The following is a 20,294-nucleotide window of genomic DNA, read 5'->3' on the forward strand; positions in this document are numbered from 1 at the left end:
CACTACAACATAGAAAGAAAAGATAGAGTTGTGAAATTTTCTATAGAATTTACACTTATTATACCTTCTTAACAACCTTACGCCCACAAATAATACTAGGCATAAACCCAACTACACACCCAAGACCGCTACATGCTTAAGTGTCACATTTTGATTGTGCACCTTTTTTTTTTTTTTTTCTCAACAAATACCCATAGTGGTCCTATGTATAAGTACTAAAATTTAATCACAAGTTGACAAGCATGCTGTGAAATTGGTGTGTTCGTAGGCTGTAGGCCCACATAAGAGAAGGAGAAGATATCTCATGGAGCAACTCCATGAGATAATCTTTTTTTAAAGTATGTGGGACTCATATGTAGAGGTCTCATATGTCGTGAGAGAGTGAATTCATGGAGCTACTCCCTAAACTAATATCCTGACCTACAAGCATTTCATAGGGGAAAATTGGAATTAAATATTAAAAATTTATATGAAAATATGTCATTTTAATTAAAATTTTAAATTATGTGGCACAATATAAATTATTACATATAAGAAAGCACAAACTACATTATTGGGTTTGTAAACTTTAGGCCATAAGTTATTTTTAGCTCCTAAAGCTTAAAGTGATCATTTTTATTAACATTTGACAAAATTAGCCAAATTCCTTGTTACTACTTAATTACAATTGTCATTTGTATGTTTTAAATAGTAATGGTCGGCAATAACCTCTTCTTCTTTTCTTTTTTTCTTTTTTTTGATAATTCAATACTATAATGAGGTAGGAAGAATTTAAACCTTGATCCTAATAATAAATAATAACAAGCTATACCATTGAACTACAAGGCTCTTAATGACAATAATTGTTAGAATGAAAAATGTCTTAATTTTGCATATGTTTATTAAATTCAAAAATATCTCCTTAGTTTTGAAATATTATATTTATCTAAGTTATATAGTTTATTATCTAAGATAAAATTACTTTACCTCAATTAACATGGGGTGGAGTAAAGTCTTTAGGAGGGAGTTTCATACACATATATACTTAGATTAGGATAGAGTAGAATTTTTATCTTTTATATATATATATATATATATATATATATAAAGGTGGAGTACTATATCAAGTAAAAAAAAATTGATTATCTTATGACTCGAACTCATAGTATTAAAAGTGATATGTAATTTTTACAATTATAAGAATGTTTCACACCAAATGGAGCTACAAAATATCAGAGATTAAAAACCCAAAATGACAAAGAAGAAGACGAAGAATGTGAGATCGATTGGCTAAATTGAATTTAAAAAAAAATATATTACTATTATTTTTCTCCCTGTTTTAAACTAGGTTTAATATTTAAAAAAAAAAAGAAGCAACAACGACAACAAAAATTGAAAATCTTTTTCATAAGAAACTAACTAATGATAGACCTTTTTTCTTTTTTTAATGTTCACATAATAAATGGAGGTGAGGGAATTTGAAGTTTTGAATCCAAGTTCATTCCATTAAAAGTACTAGACAATGTCATTGAGTTACAACCATAAAATTCTTGGTAAATAATGTTAAACTTAACCCCATAAAAGAGAAAATGTCTCATACATTATATTGTTGCTTATAATGATGAGGGCAGATTTAAAACCAAAACAAATCTATTGAAAATATTATGATGTATCTTTCATTTTTCTTTTTTAGAAAAAAATGTATGAGTTGAATTACAAGACTCTTGATATTATTGTAAATTTGTAACATCCTTTTTTGATGAATTTTTTTTTTTTTTTTTTTGACGAATTTAAATTTGTAACATCCTACTATAATCATTATTGATCTCGTGCATAAATGCACATGAAGGTCGTCCTTAGTCCATATATATATATAATCTTTAAAAAAAAATATTTATTTTTGCTTATTCACTCAGTTTATATATACAAATTATAAACACAAGCAATAAATGAACCTACATTTATCTATTAAAAAAATAGTGGATTGGTGCTACTCACTCAGTCACTCTACACTATGGCTGTTAAAAAACACATGTTAAGCGCCTCTTTGTGGCCTGATTTATTTAATATCGTATGTTTGGGATAACTAAAAAGTACAAACATGCTATTAGAGAACGTGGTACTTACAGTTGCCAACAAGCCAAGGCAAACTGAGTTAGATTTATAGGCCAAAACTAAAAAGTAAGAAGTTTAAATTCTTAGGGTTGTTTGTTACCGTTGTTTAAATAATAATTTTTAATGTTTAAATAATATTACATATTTTTTCATCTACATATATTTCCCAAAAATAAAAACAACGTTACTAGAAATCTTTTACTAAACGAACTCTAAACCTTTAGTAAAGTTGTCTTAATTTTTTATTTCTTCTCTTTTCTTTTCAAAGGAAAATGTTAAATTTATTGTTAATTCTAATAAAAAAATTATAAATTAATACGATAATAAATATGATTAATAGTCAACAAAAAAATGTAAATAATTTTTTAAATATTTTTTTTAAAACATTTGACCCATCAATTTTCAAAGGCTTATGTATTAAATTTTATAATAGTCTTAATTTCATTTTTCCAGAGACGAACTAATATAAGACTAAGAGGGGCTATGGCTGTGAAATTTTAAATTTATTATTATTATATATATATATATATATATATATAAAAGATTTGAAAGTTTAGGTCCAAAAATTTATACTTGATCCCCTCAAAACTGAAACTGATCCAAAGAGCCCAAAAATTATAACGACAACTTGTCTCATATTTGAAGCTTACCCCCTCCCAAAAAAAAAAAAAAAAAAAAAAAATCAAAAATTTTCTTTTACTGACAAAATAAAAACAAACTCCTTATTTATTAGCACCCAAAAAGAAGTCTTCCTATATAAATAAATAAAGTCAAAGGCTTTGTAACTGAATTGACACCTCCCCATGTACAAAGTGCTTGAAAGTTTAGGAGGGAAAGAGTTCGAATTATAAGGTTGACAGCATGTTGTAATTATTTCTAAAAAAAAAAATAAATAAATAAAGTCTCTAAGCTAGAGGCTAGATACCACCCCAAGGACGTTCACGCTAATAACTCAACACGTAGGCTGACATCCACGACTGTGAAGTTTGAGAAATTATCGATGTATTTGTGAATTAAGCCAATGGCTAGTAAAAACCATAAAATCAATTGTCTACAAACTTATTTATAGATTTGTATTTGTAGTTACTTTTCAAGCTTCTAATGCAACTAAAATAAGCATTTCCAATTAGTAGTGTTCATCAATTATTGCAGTCAAGGTTTTGAGGTTTTTTCCCTTCACATTTATCTAGTTGGTTTATAAAATATGACTATCGCATTGAGGGAGGGACAAAATCAAAGATGTTTTTCGAACAAATTATTTAATTTTATACATTGAAAAAAAAATTATATATAATTAATATAGAATCAATTATAAATAATTTTTGGGAATTAAAGTTTCATTGATCAAAAAATCAAGTTTCATTTTGGTAGATCTAAAAGATTCAATTAAAATGTATCGTGTCTTTACAGCTGTTTATATTTCATTAATACATAATAGAGTATAAATAATTTTATTTTTCAAATAGTAATTTTGTTTTGAAATTGAGTATTTTCTCTTTATTGAATGATCAAAATTTTGTAATCCATACTTTTGACCTTTCCTTCTTATTCTAAGAATTGGAAACAAATGAATCTAATCCAACGGTGAGCGAGTGTTGGACATTCGCGTACCACTGCAAGTATAATTATCAATACTGGCGTGCTATACCAATACCTGTTCATAATCCAACATGAAAAGTACTTTGTTTTTTTACCATCTAACACGGACATATCAAACACATATTTTATATTTTTGAACACTGAAATATGTTATTTAAACCATGATACCAAACACATTTTTTTGTTTTATAAACACTAAAAACATGTATTTCAATAACAATTTTTAAACTACAATTTTCACATCTTTTTAAACAATAATTTTTGAACTCTATAACCAAACGGCCCTCAGTAGTTGGAAAGTCAAAATCAGCTCTCTGTCCTCTGTTTTTTTTTTTTTTTTTTGGGGTATGTGGCTACTTCCTACTGGCTAGCAGCACAGTTCACAGAACCATCAAAACCAAAAGAAAGCAAAGCCAAACAACATGGCCCCACCCATGCCAGGTTGGAGATGCTGACCCTAATTTTCCAGTCTTGATGAAATGATTTGGGGTATTTTACAAAATTTATCATTGATCTTTTTGATTGAGAAAACATATACGTAGTAATTTTTATAGACTAATTAAACCTCTTTACACAAATAAATTTTACACCAAGCGTTTTTACTATATATTTAAAGCAATTTTTTATTTTTACCAAAAAACAAAGTAATTTTTTATATTATTTTTTACTGTTAATTTCATTTATATTATTGAATTATATTTTTAATTTTTTATTAATCAGTGCATGGTATGTGTATAATGCTAGTCTATACAATATCTCAATAATTAAGAAACATTTTTTTTTATAGGATTTCAATTTATGGTATCCAATTCTGATGATTTTATTTTTTATCGTCAAATAAAGATACCAATTGATTTTATTGAACCATTAGTATTTCAAAAATCACATTCTTCGCACTTCAACAAATATTCCAAGAAGTTCGGGGATTAACAAACATGACGACAACAAGTTTCATTAGGCTCTAATGTGATGTTTTTGGCAGTAGCTCTAAAATACTAAACTAATATATAAAATAAAATTTGAAACTGTTTTTTTTTTTTCTCCAATTTTGAAACTTTTTACAATTTTTAGACAATTTAATAATAAAACCTTACATGATGAGTCTGTTTGAAAATAGCTTATTTATCTTAAATTAAAAACTATTTACTAAAAGTACTGTAGATAAAGCTAAAAGATAGCTGAAATAGTATAGTGCTAGTCATTTATATTATTGAATTATATTTTTAATTTTTTATTAATTTGTGCATGGTATGTGTATAATGCTAGTCTAAACAATATCTCAATAATTAAGAAACATTTTTTTTTTTATAGGATTTCAATTTATGGTATCTGCTTTTGATGATTTTATTCTTTATCATCAGATAAAGATACCAATTGATTTTATTGAACCATTAGTATTTCAAAAATCAAATTCTTCGCACCTCAACAAATATTCCAAGAAGTTCAGGGATTAACAAACATGACGACAACAAGTTTCATTAGGCTCTAATGTGATGTTTTTGGCAGTAACTCTAAAATACTAAACTAATATATAAAATAAAATTTGAAACTGTTTTTTTTCTCTCCAATTTTGAAACTTTTTACAATTTTTAGACAATTTAATAATAAAGCCTTACATGATGAGTTTGTTTGAAAACAGTTTATTTAGCTGAAACTGAAAACTTTTTATTAAAAATATTGTAGATAAAACTAAAAGGTAGCTGAAATAGTAAAGTACTAGTCATTTATATTATTGAATTATATTTTTAATTTTTTATTAATCTGTGCATGGTATGTGTATAATGCTAGTCTATACAATATCTCAATAATTAAGAAACATTTTTTTATAGGATTTCCAATTTATGGTATCCGCTTCTGATGATTTTGTTCTTTATCATCAGATAAAGATACTAATTGATTTTACTGAACCATTAGTATTTCGAAAATCAAATTCTTTGCACCTCAACAAATATTCCAAGAAGCTCAGGGATTAACAAACATGACGACAACAAGTTTCATTAGGCTCTAACGTGATGTTTTTGGCAGTAACTCTAAAATACTAAACTAATATATAAAATAAAATTTGAAACTGTTTTTTTTCTCCAATTTTGAAACTTTTTACAATTTTTAGACAATTTAATAATAAAACCTTACATGATGAGTCTGTTTGGAGATAGTTTATTTAGTTGAAATTGAAAATTTTTTGTTGAAAGTATTGTAAATAAAGCTAAAAGGTAGCTGAAATAGTACAGTGAGATCCATGAATAGTACTAAAAATTGCAATAGGACTTATGAATAATAACAAAAATAAGTTAAATAATAAATAAATAAAAAAACTTTTTAAACCAATGCCAAATGCAATTGATGTATAACACTTGCCTCACAAACACAACATGTTAGATATAAACTATAATATTAAATAAAAAATATGATAAATAATTAGAGGTGGATGTTAATGGATGTCCTCAAAGGCATTTATTAATGAACTATTTTAAGAATTTTTTTATGAGAAAATAAAATAAGCAATTAATGTTTGAGTTATGTTAACAGGTACCTTTAGGACAATTGTTAATAAACAATTTTAATAAATTTTTAATAATACATTTATGGGAAATAGAAAAAGTTGTCAAAATATTAATTTTTTTTTCTCATAAATTTTTTCCTAAAATAGTTAATTAACAAATGTCATTAGGGCATTCGTTAACTTTTTCCCTTAATATTTTGATAACTTTTTCTATTTTTCATAAAGATGGTGTCGAAAATTTCTTAAAATATTTTATTAACAATTGCTCTAATAACACTCGTTAACATGACCCATAATTAATAATAAAGAATAAAGATATTTTAAATTCTTAAAAATCCGAGCTCACTGTTATTTTATATTTGTTGGGTCTTGCGAGAGGCCACTAATAAAGCTAAATAAATTTTTAGCAAGCTCATTGTTATTTTATATATAATTATATATAATATGACAATGACATGAGCTTAATAAAAATTTGGGTAGTGTTAACTGTTAAGAAATTATTTTATATTAGATTTTTTTTTTATATCATATTTTTGACTAAGTTTATAGAGTGTTGAACCAATAAAACTAATTTTTTAAATTTTCTCTCAATTTTATTTTATTTTATTTTTTATAAAAATTTTACTTATCATTTCAGTAATATTCTCAACCCATTTTTATATCAATTTATGTCTATTTGTTATTAACCGGACTCGGATAAGTATAAGGATAAAAGGATACGGAGTGTAATGAAAAGTAAGCGATTTTTCAATGCCCTCTCCATATGGCTTGACTGACAAGGTAGCGTAGGATAGGAAAACTGAGATTAGTCATTGTCACTAGTCATTGTTATTATTTTTATCCTAAGTATCCATCAACGCCTCCATCAACGTGAAAGAGAACCCAGAAAAGGATATTCCCATATGTGGGGTCCCTTGCCACGTATAACGTAAGTTTTGAGGCTTTTATCATTTAGATAGGATACACATTAACCATTTATTTTGAGAAAGTTTTTATAGAGAATTGAAAAAGTTATCAAAATAATTAATTATTTTTTCATTTTTCATAAATTTTTTTCTAAAATAGTTTACTAATACGTAACCTAAGGACACACATTAATAAATTCCTTATAATTTATACGTGTCCCTTATTTCTCCACTACATTTTCACAGGACCAATCTTGACAACCTTTTCCTATATCCCCACCACACACTTTTTCTTTTTTTCTTTCTGATAATGCCATAGGTTAGTTACAAGATTGAGTTAGGTAATTTAAATTTTAAGGACCTATTTGATAAGAGATTTTTAGGAATATATATATATATATATATATAAATTGGGTTGGGTTTAACTTACACATCTTGTAACTTTAAGTAATGTTACACCACTCAGTAACTTGTTATTGAATTAATATTTTGAAAATCCAACTGTTCTATATGTTCTATATGTTCTTAACATGTATGCTAATTTTCATATCAATCGGATGCTATTTACTAATTGATCTATAAACTCGTATTTTATGTATTATTTTAAACTACAAAAATTTGAATTTTAACAATTGATTGATGACATGATTATTAATCTTTGATCACCTCGAAATTTTGCAAGCATGAAGAATATACACAGATAATGTAATCTAACGGTAAATTTGTCAATATTTACATCCAATTAAAAAATATTGAGTGATGTAATATTATTTAGAGTTACACTAATTTGAACCCAACTCATATATATTATAAATTATAATATATATAATTTATAATTTTAGTCAAGTGACTTTTTTAATGAGTTTTATAAATCGTCACAAAATAAGATAAATAAAACAGTTTTAAGCCGGTTTGAAACTAAATTTTGTCCCAAGCATTATGGTGCAATTATTAAATGAGTTATTCCCACAACCTTATGATAAAAAGTTGTGTAACAATTTTCTCATCTTTGAATAACATGTAAGCCAAGGATTATTGCACACGAAATGGCCAAAAAGTTGACATACAAACTTTAAGACAAAAGAAATAAATTAAGCCCTAGCACAATTTTAATTAACGTGCAAATGACGTTTTATTTTTTTTCTCGATCCGACTTTCACACGCTTCTACAATCTACAGTTATGCCCAGAAATAGTCACGCCCTCAATCGATTAGAATCTCGACAGCTGAGATATTCTTTTCACTAACAAACGTGTTTCCCAACAAAAGCTAATTGAATAGTTTAATGACTTTAATCTAATGAACCTAATTTTTAATTGTACAGTTTTTTTAGGGGGGGGACAAACAAATGAGAAGACTTTAAAACATGGACCAATGCATGTTTATAAAGTGTGTTTATACTATACAACGTGACCTACTTAATATTATGGGGTCTTTTCCGGTTTCCAAATCTTGGAGGCATTAATAATGTTCATAGAATCTTGGCCCACACGACCACATATTGTGACTTGTGATTGTGAGTGGCTCCCGTGGAGAGTACGCCTTTTTCCCTTTCAGTATTTTTCATTGAAATAAAATTTTATTATCAATTTATTTATTATTAATGACAAAAAAATATGTTGGATTAAAATTATTTCTTATGTAACCTTTACATTACTTACTAACATTTTATTTTCAATTCAAAGATTGCGTAGCTATCCATCCATGGTGGATGGGGTTTTTGCTAGTTCAAAACAATGTATTTTTAACAAATAATTATTAAAACAATATTGTTTCTCAAAAATCTCCCCTTTTAGCCCATTTCATCATCTTTTCATCTGAAAAATGTCATGTTGATCTCAATTTCCAAGTTTCTTGAACTTTTAAAACAATACATAAAACATGATTTTTTTAATCAAATCGTAAATAAAATTTGATTAAAATGAAATTTGACATGTATTTTTAAGAGTATAAAAAATGTGTAATTTAACAGTGAAATTTTAAAAAGATTATTCCTATAAAAAGATTTTGTGTGATGCAATACCGAGAGAGATTTGTGTGAAATATTAGAAACATATATTTATATTTAAAATATTGATAGTAACTACAAAATTCTTTTCCAATGAAGAAAGAAAGAGGTGGAAATTTGTAAATTAGATATTGAAAAATTGGAGAATGGGGATAGTGAGTATAAAGAAATCGAATATGTTTATTTTAGGTAGATAATGAGAGAGGGAGAGGTGGGGTTTGAACCACAAATATGAAAATTGGAGAGAATATCATTACCATTAGACTATTACTTAAACCTCAAAAAATCATATAGTTGATGAAATATTTTTGCAATGCTTTCGGTTTACAAAACAAAAAATAGGAAAAATAAGTGAAAGATGGGTCACTTCACTTGGAGGAGAAAAGTGAGGAAAGAAAGGGGAAAAAAATTATGAGTCTTAATGTTTTCTTTTTCTTTTTCTTTTAAAGGTTAAACTTTTTTTCCATGAAAACATCATATCGTAAACTTTTACAAAGTTGGTAAAAATGAAATTGATAAAATTAAAATTTTAGATATTAAATTAAAAAGTTTCCTAAATTTAAAAGGGTCAACCTGAACTCTCTAAAATATTGGGTAAAGAATATCTCCACCTATTAATAATATAGAATTTGAGGTGACAACAGCCTGCCTTAGATGTATTTTTAGTTGCAGATGCCTTGTCATGTTCGGTGGAACATCACTGTCCCTTAGGTTCCAAATTTTGAACTTTGTATCCTTTCCTTGCTTCATCATTACAAATTTCCAACTTTTAACCATTTATCAATTATCATAACAGCAACTTCTCTAAGTCTTCAGGCCCACGAGAAGGTATTAGGTCATGTGTTTCTGTTTTTATGACCAGAAATTTTTTATTAGGTACCACCGTGCCATAACTCCCTAAGCCCCTAATTCACACCAGTTGGACCAAGGGTAACTCTATAAGAGTAGGGATTTTATATATATGTCCTTGAGAGACTTAAGTAGGACAAGCTAATTAAGTCAGAATATTAAATATTCATAATTGTTTATTTAATTTTGTTTTGAACATGAGATGAGCTTGGATTCATCACCAACCTAAATTAGATATTCAAACATGGTTTATTTTCTTGTCGGCATACTCAAGTTTGTTTACGAATTATTTGATTAATTTATTATTTTCTTATGTATACTATACATGATTTGAGTTAACTAGAGAAAGATATATTTTTTTTCAAATAAAATTATACAAATTAGATTCGCCATACTTGTATTATTAAAAATTATATACAGTTTTTAGTATAAAATGGACTATTTATATTAACACTAAATTACAAATAATAATTTGATATATTTTAAACTTATTTACATAATTCAATCTAAAGTCTATATAAGCATATCTTTATTCATGCATATGTATAAATATATAAATATTTTATATACTTTAATTAAGTCTCATACGCACGAATATTATAATGTTCGAAATTCTCTTGTTTAATATTAGGTTTTGAGCTTGACTTATTTACTAAATAAACGAATATAAATAAATTTGTTATCGAGTCGAATCCAAGTTGTTCAATACAACTCAGTTTATTTATGACCCTAGACGAGAGAGGGAGCATGAATTGTTGATAAGTTAAAAAAAAAACAAATTAACTACTGTTCTTTATTCGCTGGATATAAAAATATTAATTAGAAACTCAAAAACAACTTGCCTTTTACAATAGCCTCCAAACAAACAGGGCATCATCAGGGCTCATTTTGCTAATTCATGTGGAGCAGAGCAATATTTGCTGTTCTACGCACCCAAAAATTTTCCCGCACCCAACTAAACAGACTAGAGAAACCAGATTTGTTTTTAAAATAAATTAAGTACTGCTTGTGTAACAAGAGCTATGGCTTTATTTATTTTATTTCTCAATAAAGTTAGGATTAGAGGGTCTCAAAAACATTAATTTAATTGCCTCTTACAAGCATTAAAAAAACATCATCTTTACCCATTTATTTGAATTCTATATTATGCAATCAAATCTCCGTGTATGGCCCATAGTTTCCATGCCTAAATAACTTATTAAAATAAGTCAGAAAGGCAGATTAGGATGAAAGCTATGACTCAGATAACACAAATTTATAACCTCCAAAGTTCCTTTACAACCCGTGATTATATCTCTAAGACGTGTATGGCAATGGTTTGATTAGCTGGATCTGGTTATGTCATGTCTAAAAATGAAAAAAAAGGAGTGCATAAGATAAGAGTGGGGTTTATATATGATTATCCTACCCATAGGCCTTTGGTAACTATTTGAGCTTGAGGCCCAAAATCAAAACAAAGGCTATAAAAACAAAATTCTGGTTCTTGTGTATTTCGGTTTCTAAATGAATAGATACAAATGATCCTATCCAAATGGACCAAATTCCAAACTTGTTCTAGTAACTTGCTCAAGTTGTAACAGTGTAACTAAATTGCGAAGTTGATGGGAAACCAAGGTTTGAGAATCTTAAAAAAGGGTGAAAACACATGGTCAAAATGGCAATAGCTAAGTAAATCCAAAAATTGGCACAACCAAATCACAATATTGACCAAAAATGGCAAAACAAAATTGTACCGAAATGAACCCACAACGTGGCAGCATGAATGTTTGTTGTGGAATTGATCAGCCCAATAAAGAAAGGGCTAACAGAGATGCCATGCCATGCCAACTCTTAAGTTTTCTCCCACAAAAATCTCTCATCCCCCACCTCTATTTTTCCAATTCCTCAATACAACACAATTCTCATACCCCTATCAAACTAGGGGGATTTCCTTCTGTCTCTTCTCTTTGTTTCAGATCACTCAGTCCCTCTATCTCTCTCTTTTTTTTTTTTTTGCTTTTCCTTGCTACATTCTCAAAGGTTCATCTCTTATTGGAGGATAACATGGTATGATCTTAAACCTCTCTTGCTTGACATATATTTCATTGTTTTTTTTGTAAATTTTGTAATGGGTGAAGCTAAAGTGAGGATTATAGGATTGAAAAGGTATGCATTTCCAATAAAATGGTATAACAATCTTGAATTATTATTGTGGTAGGGTTAAACTTGGAAATCGTGACTTCAATTACTTTTGAGGGTGTGTTTAAAACTGTGTATAACAGTTTGTGTATAATAAACACTGCTCATTGTGGTACATGCTATGGAATAAGGTTGTATTGTACGTGCCATGGAATAATTCATTATAATTAAATTTCACCATTATAACTGTTGATCTACATTCTATTGGGTATTGAGTTGATTTTTTTTTTTTTAAACCTTCCAATGATGCGCAATGGAACTATTTCAATCGTCATGTGATGCAGAAACGTGCCTGAATCTGTGCAATTGGACTTTACATCATCATTTCCTGGTATTTTAGGATCAAAATTGGAAGATTATTCTTCCGAATACATTCTATTCATGTAGGATAATCACACCATGGCCTAATGGCTCAAATATGTCTCCACATTCTATTCAGTTAAATAACATTCTTCATTTCATCATTGGCTTTGAAACAATTACGATTTGCCATTAACAAGTTGAGTAGAATTGGATCATTTATATGGGTCTAAATTAGCTTAACTAGTAATATATCTTATGCTAAAAAAATGGTGTATTAATCTAATGATGATGTAATAGGTCCAAATTCTATCGTTTATCTGTATATATATAAAGAATTGGATCCCCCCCTTTTTTTTTTTGTCCAAGTATTAATTATTATATTATAGTAGAGAACTACAGTTATTATGGATAAAAATTGATGCCTTCGTTTATTTTCTTTCTTTTTTCCTGCAATTTATAGGCAAATTCAGCGTCTGGAATGGCTGTGCACGATGACTGCAAGCTCAAGTTCTTGGAACTAAAAGCAAAGCGGAACTATCGGTTCATCGTGTTTAAGATTGAAGAGAAGATCCAACAGGTGATAGTAGAGAAGCTTGGGGGTCCTGAAGAAACCTACGATGATTTCACTGCGTCTATGCCAGCCAATGAGTGCCGTTATGCTGTCTTTGATTTTGATTTCATTACCGACGAGAATTGTCAGAAAAGCAAAATTTTCTTCATTTCATGGTAAGTTTACGTAAGGACCAAGAGTTTTGTAGTTCAATTGACATTTTTCATTTTTGGAATTTTCAATAGAGATATTTAGAGTTTAAAATCTCCCTCTCCTAACTATCAAATTATCAAAATAAAAAATAATTTAGACTTATGTGAGAGCTTATTAGTGGCATCAATGTTTTTATTTTTTCCCCCTAATGAATTTCATGATTAATAGATGGTACCAGGCATAATAATTTATTATAGTCATTGTTGGTGATGTGTGTTGATCCTATACTGCTATATATACAATATATAACATTAGGAAATGACCCAATAGCAAATTTGACCTATAAAAAAAAATTAAGTGCATCTTAGTGAAAAGTTATATAAATAATTATGTCATAGAAGTTTTGATTGTGAGATATAAGTTTATGTGAAAATTTTCAATAATAGTTTAGTTTTACTCATCATAGTCATATTTTCATATCACATTTTCTATGTAGGTCACCTGACACATCCAGGGTGAGGAGCAAGATGCTTTATGCAAGCTCGAAGGACAGATTCAGGAGAGAATTGGATGGTGTTCAAGTCGAGTTGCAAGCAACAGATCCTAGCGAGATGAGCTTAGATATCATTAAAGGCAGAGCTCTCTAATTGTTAGAAAGCACTACTTTATCTTCACAACAGACTTTGATTTGAGGAGGTTTCCTTATTGTTTATTAATTAGTGAGCTATTCCTCTTTTCCGTTTTTGATTTTTTGTTTTGAAGTTAATCTTTGTTTGGAACTTTGGATTTAAATCTGAATGGTGAAAGATAATTCATGTTATACATATTTCTGTTAAAATTTGGCACATGCATCACAAGTGGTGTGGCTTAATTTAATTTTTCATTGTCTCTAGTTTTCTTTTTCCACAGTAACATGTTGACCTCCTGGTCATTTTCTTCTCCATAATACTAATCTTGCAATTATTGCATTAATTTGTTTTTTTTTTTTTTTTTTTTTTTTTTTGGTAAGTAATTTGCCTTACTCTTCCAAGGCATTATTTAGCACAGAAGTACTGAATTGCAAAAAAAAAAAAAAAAAAAAAAAAGACCAAAAAAAGAAAGAAAGAAGACTACTACTAGTAGTAGATCCAATATTGGAAATATTTATATTTGAGAAGGGATGTTTGGTAACGTTGTTCTAGTAACGTTGTTTGTATTTTTTGGAAATACGTATGAGTGAAAAAGTGTGTGAAAATATGTGTAATGTTGTTTAAAAACTGAAAACATGTGTTTAAACACATATACAAAACAGTCAGTATTCCAAAAAAGTTATTGCGCTATCTCTAAGCCTTACACCACACATTTTGAGTATCCCAAAGCCCCACAATCATATTCCTCTTCCTTCTTTGACTAGCTTTTGTGTGAAAATTATTCTATTGCGATCCTCTTCACTAAGCCAATTGATTCTTGATCTTTGCTTCCACATTATTTCCTCTCTATCCATTAATTCATTCACCTCATTAGTGCCCTAACCCATACTACCCCTCATCCTCATGACCCATACTTTCCAATTTTGTATAACTTCATTTTTCTTTAACAAATACATCTTTTTTGGTCTCTATATTTTGGGAATATTTTCATTTTAATCCTTACATTTTGAAAAGTTTTAATTTGATCATTGATTTTTTCAATAACTTTTCCTTTTAGTCTTTGCTGCCATCTCAGTTTGGTCATAGCATGCTTATTAATTAAGTATTTCGTCAGCCATGTTAGCATTTTTTTTTGGGTCACTAAGATGATAACAAGGATCGAAATGAAAATTTTTGAAAAAAAATTAAGGACCAAATTAAAAATTTTCAAAATATTAAAGACAAAAAAAAAAAAAAAAAACCCTCAAAATATAAGGAAAAAAAGAAAGAAAAAGGTTTTGCCTTTTTCTTTTTTAACATCCTTTTGTGTTTTATGAAACACCCCCTTATTCCGCCTACTCAACACAGCACTGTCGGCACCACATTCTTAATTTTGTTATAAATGTAAGCCATCTACAGTCCACACCATCCGCATTTAAACATCTCTTATTATCTCACACTGTCCTTCTCAAACCAAAACTATTGTGGTTCGCGTCTCCTCCTTTCTTGCATGTTCAATTTTAACAAGTTTGGTCTGTGATCCGATGCTAGAGCCATAAGATTATGAACTTGAGCTGCCGGAAATAGCATCTCCCATTCACAAGTTGCAACAACCCAATCAAGTCTCTCTCGCACATTGGTTTCTTTCTCCCTTGAATTATCCTATGTGTACATTGGTCCCCAAATACCTAAATCCTTTAGCCTTTTTTAGTCGTAGTGGAGTTCCTCCAACTTTCCTCCAACACTTAAGTCATCCTCATAACATTTAGACAGCTAATTCAAGCCTCAAAAGAGACCCACCTTTTTGGGGTTTGTTTAGGCCTGTACACTCACAAGTATAGAGGCTTCTACAAACTTTAAGAACCCGTTTGGTTAGGGTTATTTTGGGGGATGGAAAATAAGGAGAGAACAATAGAGAGAAAATGATTTTTTTGAGTGTCTAGTTGGGGTGATTTTGGATGGAAAACTGGTAGAGTCTAAATTTTTTTCTCCCCAAATTGAGGAGAACATTGAATAGAAAAGCGGAACACAAAAAGTTCTTACATGTTGGACCCAAAAGCCCCCTGAATAACCTTTAAATGGGTTTTTCATTTTCTTCTTCCTTTTTTATTTTTTTATTTCCTTGGATTTTAGGGTTTTGTCTTTTTTGGTACTTCTTATCCCCCCTTTTTTTTCCTTTCCTAATTTGTTACTTCTTTTTTTATTCTAATAGGAGTATGAGAGTAAATTTATACAAAATATGTTTTTCATCATCTCATTTTTCTTTTTAGCTAAATAAAAGAGTTTTCCATTCCTTTAATTTTAAACGGGTTTGGATTAGATCTAGTGTCCAATGACATTGGACCCGGTCAAATGATGACACGTGTCACAATCCCAACGGGTCCAGTGCACTGGACCCAAACCTCCCCCATTTTAAACATGGCATGGTCTTTTAGCTCATTTAATTTTTAGTTTCTTTTTTGTATTATTCATGAGTCCCATTGCATTTTTTTTTGGTACTATTTATAAGTCCAATTGTATTATTCAGCTAACTTTTAACTATTTTTTACACTTTCAACAAAAAATTTTCAATTTCAGCTAAATAAATTGTTCCTAACTAGACATCTCTCCACTTTTTCATCACTTTCTAATTGTCTATCCTCACACTTTTGCACCAAAGGTGTTAGGAAGCTACACATTAAGGAAGCTACATCTTACATTTCAAAGCTACATTTTAATAAAGTTCAAATCTTTCCATAATTTTTTTATCAATTAAAATAATTAATATTTCATTCTCTATCCATATTATTTAATATAAATATAAATTCTAAAATTTGCTAATCTATTTAAAGTTTAAACCAGCCACACATGAATCAAATATTACACAATTTAGGACTAGAATGAATGAATGAATCACATACCAAATATCTTGTAATGGAGTAATGATATTGCCTGATCAAGAGGAAATCAAGGCACGAAGCCCACTTGCTAAGGGAATGGGCTGCATCATTGGCTTCTCTAGAGGTCCAATTAAAACGGCAGTGAGTGAATCTCTTGTTAATGGAGTTAATTATATAATGCACGTAGGAGTCTCCTAGCATGGCTTCATTCAAAGACCAATGGGAAAATCAGGTTTCATTCTTTTTCCCTTTTTGGTAGGCATAGGACGGTAACAATACAGTTCAAAACATGTTTTACTAAATAATTAGTACCAACAAATTGCTAAAACAAATCATATTTGAAAGGTGTAATTCATCACTTCCTATGATCAGAAACAAAAACAAAACCACAACAAAAATATTTTGATATGCACGTCGTCTTATGGACAAAACTTTTGCTTCCACGCAACAATAGCGTACAGCATATTGGAGGATTATATCTGAGCACGGCAACGTGAAGATTACTGCATTCATTCTTCCATGGGTTGATTCTTTGCCTCTGCTTGAGATACCTTGACCTTGATCTTCGGAAGAGTGTAAGATTTATCCTCCTTGAGAACAGATGGGGCTTTCACCAAGCTGATGCTTTGCTCCAGCTCCTTTACTGCCTCTCTCATCAGCTGGGCCTTCTTTCCCTTCTTTCTGCAAGATGTTTTCAATTACATGTCAAATGATATTCATCATCCTACCTATATGTATTCATGAATAAATGATGAGAAGAACAAATTACCTCGTCTCAATATGTTTGGCCTCCCTCCTTGATCTGACTTTATCAATTGTCTTAATGGCCTTCAGAGTGTTTTCTGTGAGATTCCTATCATATCTCTCTGGCCTATTACGCTTCCTCTCAAACTCAAAGGTAGAATCCTGCAATATATGGAAACAGGAAATAGAAAAACTGATAAACACTCAATCTTTTCTTATCCAATCAATAGTGGCCTTGTTACTGTTGTCATGAGAAATACAATAAAGTTTAATAAAAGGTCAAGTAAACCAATCATATTTACTTGTGTCATATCCTTTCCATGCAACCGCCTATAGGCCTTGGTCCATTTCACCTTACGAGGATTCCTCTTCATCTTGAAGTTCTTGTGGCATTTGGATCTACAGAAGCGAAATATCTGCAGAAAGATCACCCATCAGAAACTAGAGACAAAGAATAATTGTATGAACAAATGTATAATACACTACCAAATCTACAGACATTTTAGAAGGCATGCAATCTAGCTTTAACAAAATCAATAAATAATTTTTTTTTTTTTTGGGGGGTAAGCAATTTCAAGTTTGCATTTACACAGAATTTTTGTGAAGCAACATATAAACTTTGACATTGGAAAACAAGAATTATTTGATTGCTGTTCTAGACTTATACATCTGGGAAAATATCACAACTGGCACAAACCCAACAACTTGAAGACATTTGAATCGGTAGTGATTCCAACAGATGGAACTTATTTATCTTAGTTCAGGTTTTTTTTTAGTAAGTTGATTGGTAAGCTCCACACGCCCCGGTCAATCACACAAAATTGATTATGATATTTGAAACTAAATAGTAGGTAAAACCAGAAGCTAAAATAAATGGAAAATATGATATGACACAACTAAACAAAGATCAAGTTGGATAAAACAGCTTAAGAATGGCAAAGGAATAAATATAGAATAGCGAATTCCCATTACAAAATAACAACTCACCTTTGCATCATTGCGGACAAACTGAATACCATGCCCTGGATATACAGTCGAGGAACAGAACCAACACTTTTCTATCCTCATGTTATTCTCAGGTCAACAACAAATCCAAGTTCCTGGAAAACAAAAAATGTCATGAAGAATAAACTACAAACAATGAGAATAGGTCAACATAACATTCTCCACCTAAGCTAATGAATAAGGGAGGACCCCCAAATCCAAGAAAGTTCCATAGTACAGGCCACCAATGTTATCAGAATACAGATCCTACATGATTAGAGGGACTTTGTGGTTGCAATGTTGCATCAACAAGAATTATAATAACATAACATTAATAATTATTATATATGTTGAATAATTATACCGCAACTTTTACAGCATCATGGCTACATCTCTACGCCATAAAGAAATGCACTTTTCTTTTCTAGCACAAATTACCCAAAAGTTTAGTAGCTATCCACCATGTACCAAAACTACCAAATATAAGCAGCTGAAAATGTTTTCCAAGTTCCAAATCAACACCACAATAAGTTAATAAATAAAATAGCTTAAAATAATTACATAGCTGGTTTAAAAATAAAAAAGAAAAGGAGAAAATATACGATGGATCCCTAAAATTTGGGTCAGGATCTACTTTAGTTCATGAAATTTGAAAAGTTAACTGCAGGTACAAAAGCGGTCATGAAGCTTCAGCCACCATAGTAATGCAGAAGATAACATGCAGTTAACACGAGTTTTGCCAAAAGAGATAAAACTGAAAGTACATCCACAACCTCTTTATTGAATCAGACTATTAGGCCTTAAAACACCCAATTGAGCAAAATAGGGCTAAAACTCTTGTTCCTACATTTCTACTTCTTAAGTTTGTAAATGATAGTCAAAATATACAGTCTGCCACTTCAACTGGAATTTTAAAGAATTTCCTCCCTTACTAAAACCATTTAAATATGACAAACAATTTGAGGTCCTTTATTCCTGTCATTCTATCTTTTTTATTTATTTTTTTTAAAATTTATTTATAGGATTCCTGTCATTCTCTAGCTCAATTATAAAGCAATTATAATCCTATAAAAACTAAGTCCAATTTTTATTTTATAATAAATTTGGTAATGCACCCAATGGGTCTTGAACCCACAACTTCAATCTTCACCTAAAATTAAAACAATATATCAGAGCAAACCCAATATGACACAAAAATCCAATTTTTATTCAAATTTTCTAAGAATCCACAGCTACAAATGAACAAACCCAACAAAACTCTAAAACCCATTTTCATTTTCCATCAAATTTTTCTAAGAAACAACAGCTACTCATGAACAAACCCAACAAAAACTCTAAAACCCATTTTTGTTTTCGATCAAATTTTCTCAGAAGCCGCAGCTAACCATGAACTAACAAGAAAACGAGGACAACATTCATAGATTGACACCGGAACCAGAAAATACTCACCGAGAAAGGAGTCGAATTCCTCAATCAGCGTCTCGGAGGACACGGCTGTCTTCCTTATTCGGCGTCGCGCGACACGACACGACACGGCGAGTCTGTGTGTTTCTCTGTATCGAGAAAATTTCGGACTAGGGCTTTCATTTTGGGGGAGATTTTAAATGACATTTTAAAGTTTTTAATGGGCTGGGCTGATCAAAACATATATCATACCATGGCCCATTTTATTAGATTGGGCTCGAAGCTAGAGGCTCAATAACCCCAAAAAAAAAATCCAATCCCTTGTAATGCTGTGTAGTAAGATCTGCTGAGTGCGATCCTATGATTCCAACACAATTTCACTTTTTATATCTGAATCAATTTCGAGGGTAGGATCGTAGGATCTACAATTTAGGAGCACGATTTTGATAACCATGAGTACATATGATACGGCAATCAAAGCTTTTTTTCTTTTTCTTTTTTAGGAAAATTAATTTTTAAGAGTTTTTATTGTG

General features: G+C 29.8%; 2 protein-coding genes across 2 annotated transcripts; one reads left to right on the forward strand and one right to left on the reverse strand.

The window, feature by feature from the left end:
• Positions 1-11,763: 11,763 nt before the first annotated feature.
• LOC126696941 (actin-depolymerizing factor 7-like) lies at positions 11,764-14,018 on the forward strand. The gene is made up of 3 exons (XM_050393705.1): positions 11,764-12,004; positions 12,900-13,165; positions 13,639-14,018. Exons 1-3 carry the CDS (start codon positions 11,774-11,776, stop codon positions 13,787-13,789), a joined length of 648 nt encoding a protein of 215 aa, XP_050249662.1. The 5' UTR covers positions 11,764-11,773; the 3' UTR covers positions 13,790-14,018.
• Positions 14,019-16,847: 2,829 nt separating this feature from the next.
• Positions 16,848-19,963, reverse strand: LOC126696942 (probable ribosome biogenesis protein RLP24). The gene is made up of 5 exons (XM_050393706.1): positions 19,807-19,963; positions 18,361-18,473; positions 17,676-17,789; positions 17,399-17,535; positions 16,848-17,310 (listed from the first exon to the last, which is right to left on the reverse strand). The coding sequence occupies exons 2-5, from the start codon at positions 18,439-18,441 to the stop codon at positions 17,139-17,141; spliced, it is 504 nt and encodes a 167-aa protein (XP_050249663.1). The 5' UTR covers positions 18,442-18,473; positions 19,807-19,963; the 3' UTR covers positions 16,848-17,138.
• Positions 19,964-20,294: the final 331 nt, after the last annotated feature.

This window comes from Quercus robur, chromosome 8 (genome assembly GCF_932294415.1).
Source record: "Quercus robur chromosome 8, dhQueRobu3.1, whole genome shotgun sequence".
Taxonomy (NCBI): domain Eukaryota; kingdom Viridiplantae; phylum Streptophyta; class Magnoliopsida; order Fagales; family Fagaceae; genus Quercus; species Quercus robur.

Excerpts from the sequence above, each read along its gene's own strand:
- LOC126696942 (XM_050393706.1), bottom strand. The coding sequence starts at position 18,441 with ATGAGGATAGAAAAGTGTTGGTTCTGTTCCTCGACTGTATATCCAGGG. Across the intron at positions 17,790-18,360 it reads TTGTCCGCAATGATGCAAAG|ATATTTCGCTTCTGTAGATC; the intron begins GTGAGTTGTTAT and ends ATCTTTCTGCAG. Across the intron at positions 17,536-17,675 it reads ATGGAAAGGATATGACACAA|GATTCTACCTTTGAGTTTGA; the intron begins GTAAATATGATT and ends CATATATTGCAG.
- LOC126696941 (XM_050393705.1), top strand. The coding sequence starts at position 11,774 with ATGCCATGCCAACTCTTAAGTTTTCTCCCACAAAAATCTCTCATCCCC. Across the intron at positions 12,005-12,899 it reads TCTTATTGGAGGATAACATG|GCAAATTCAGCGTCTGGAAT; the intron begins GTATGATCTTAA and ends TGCAATTTATAG. Across the intron at positions 13,166-13,638 it reads AAAATTTTCTTCATTTCATG|GTCACCTGACACATCCAGGG; the intron begins GTAAGTTTACGT and ends TTTTCTATGTAG.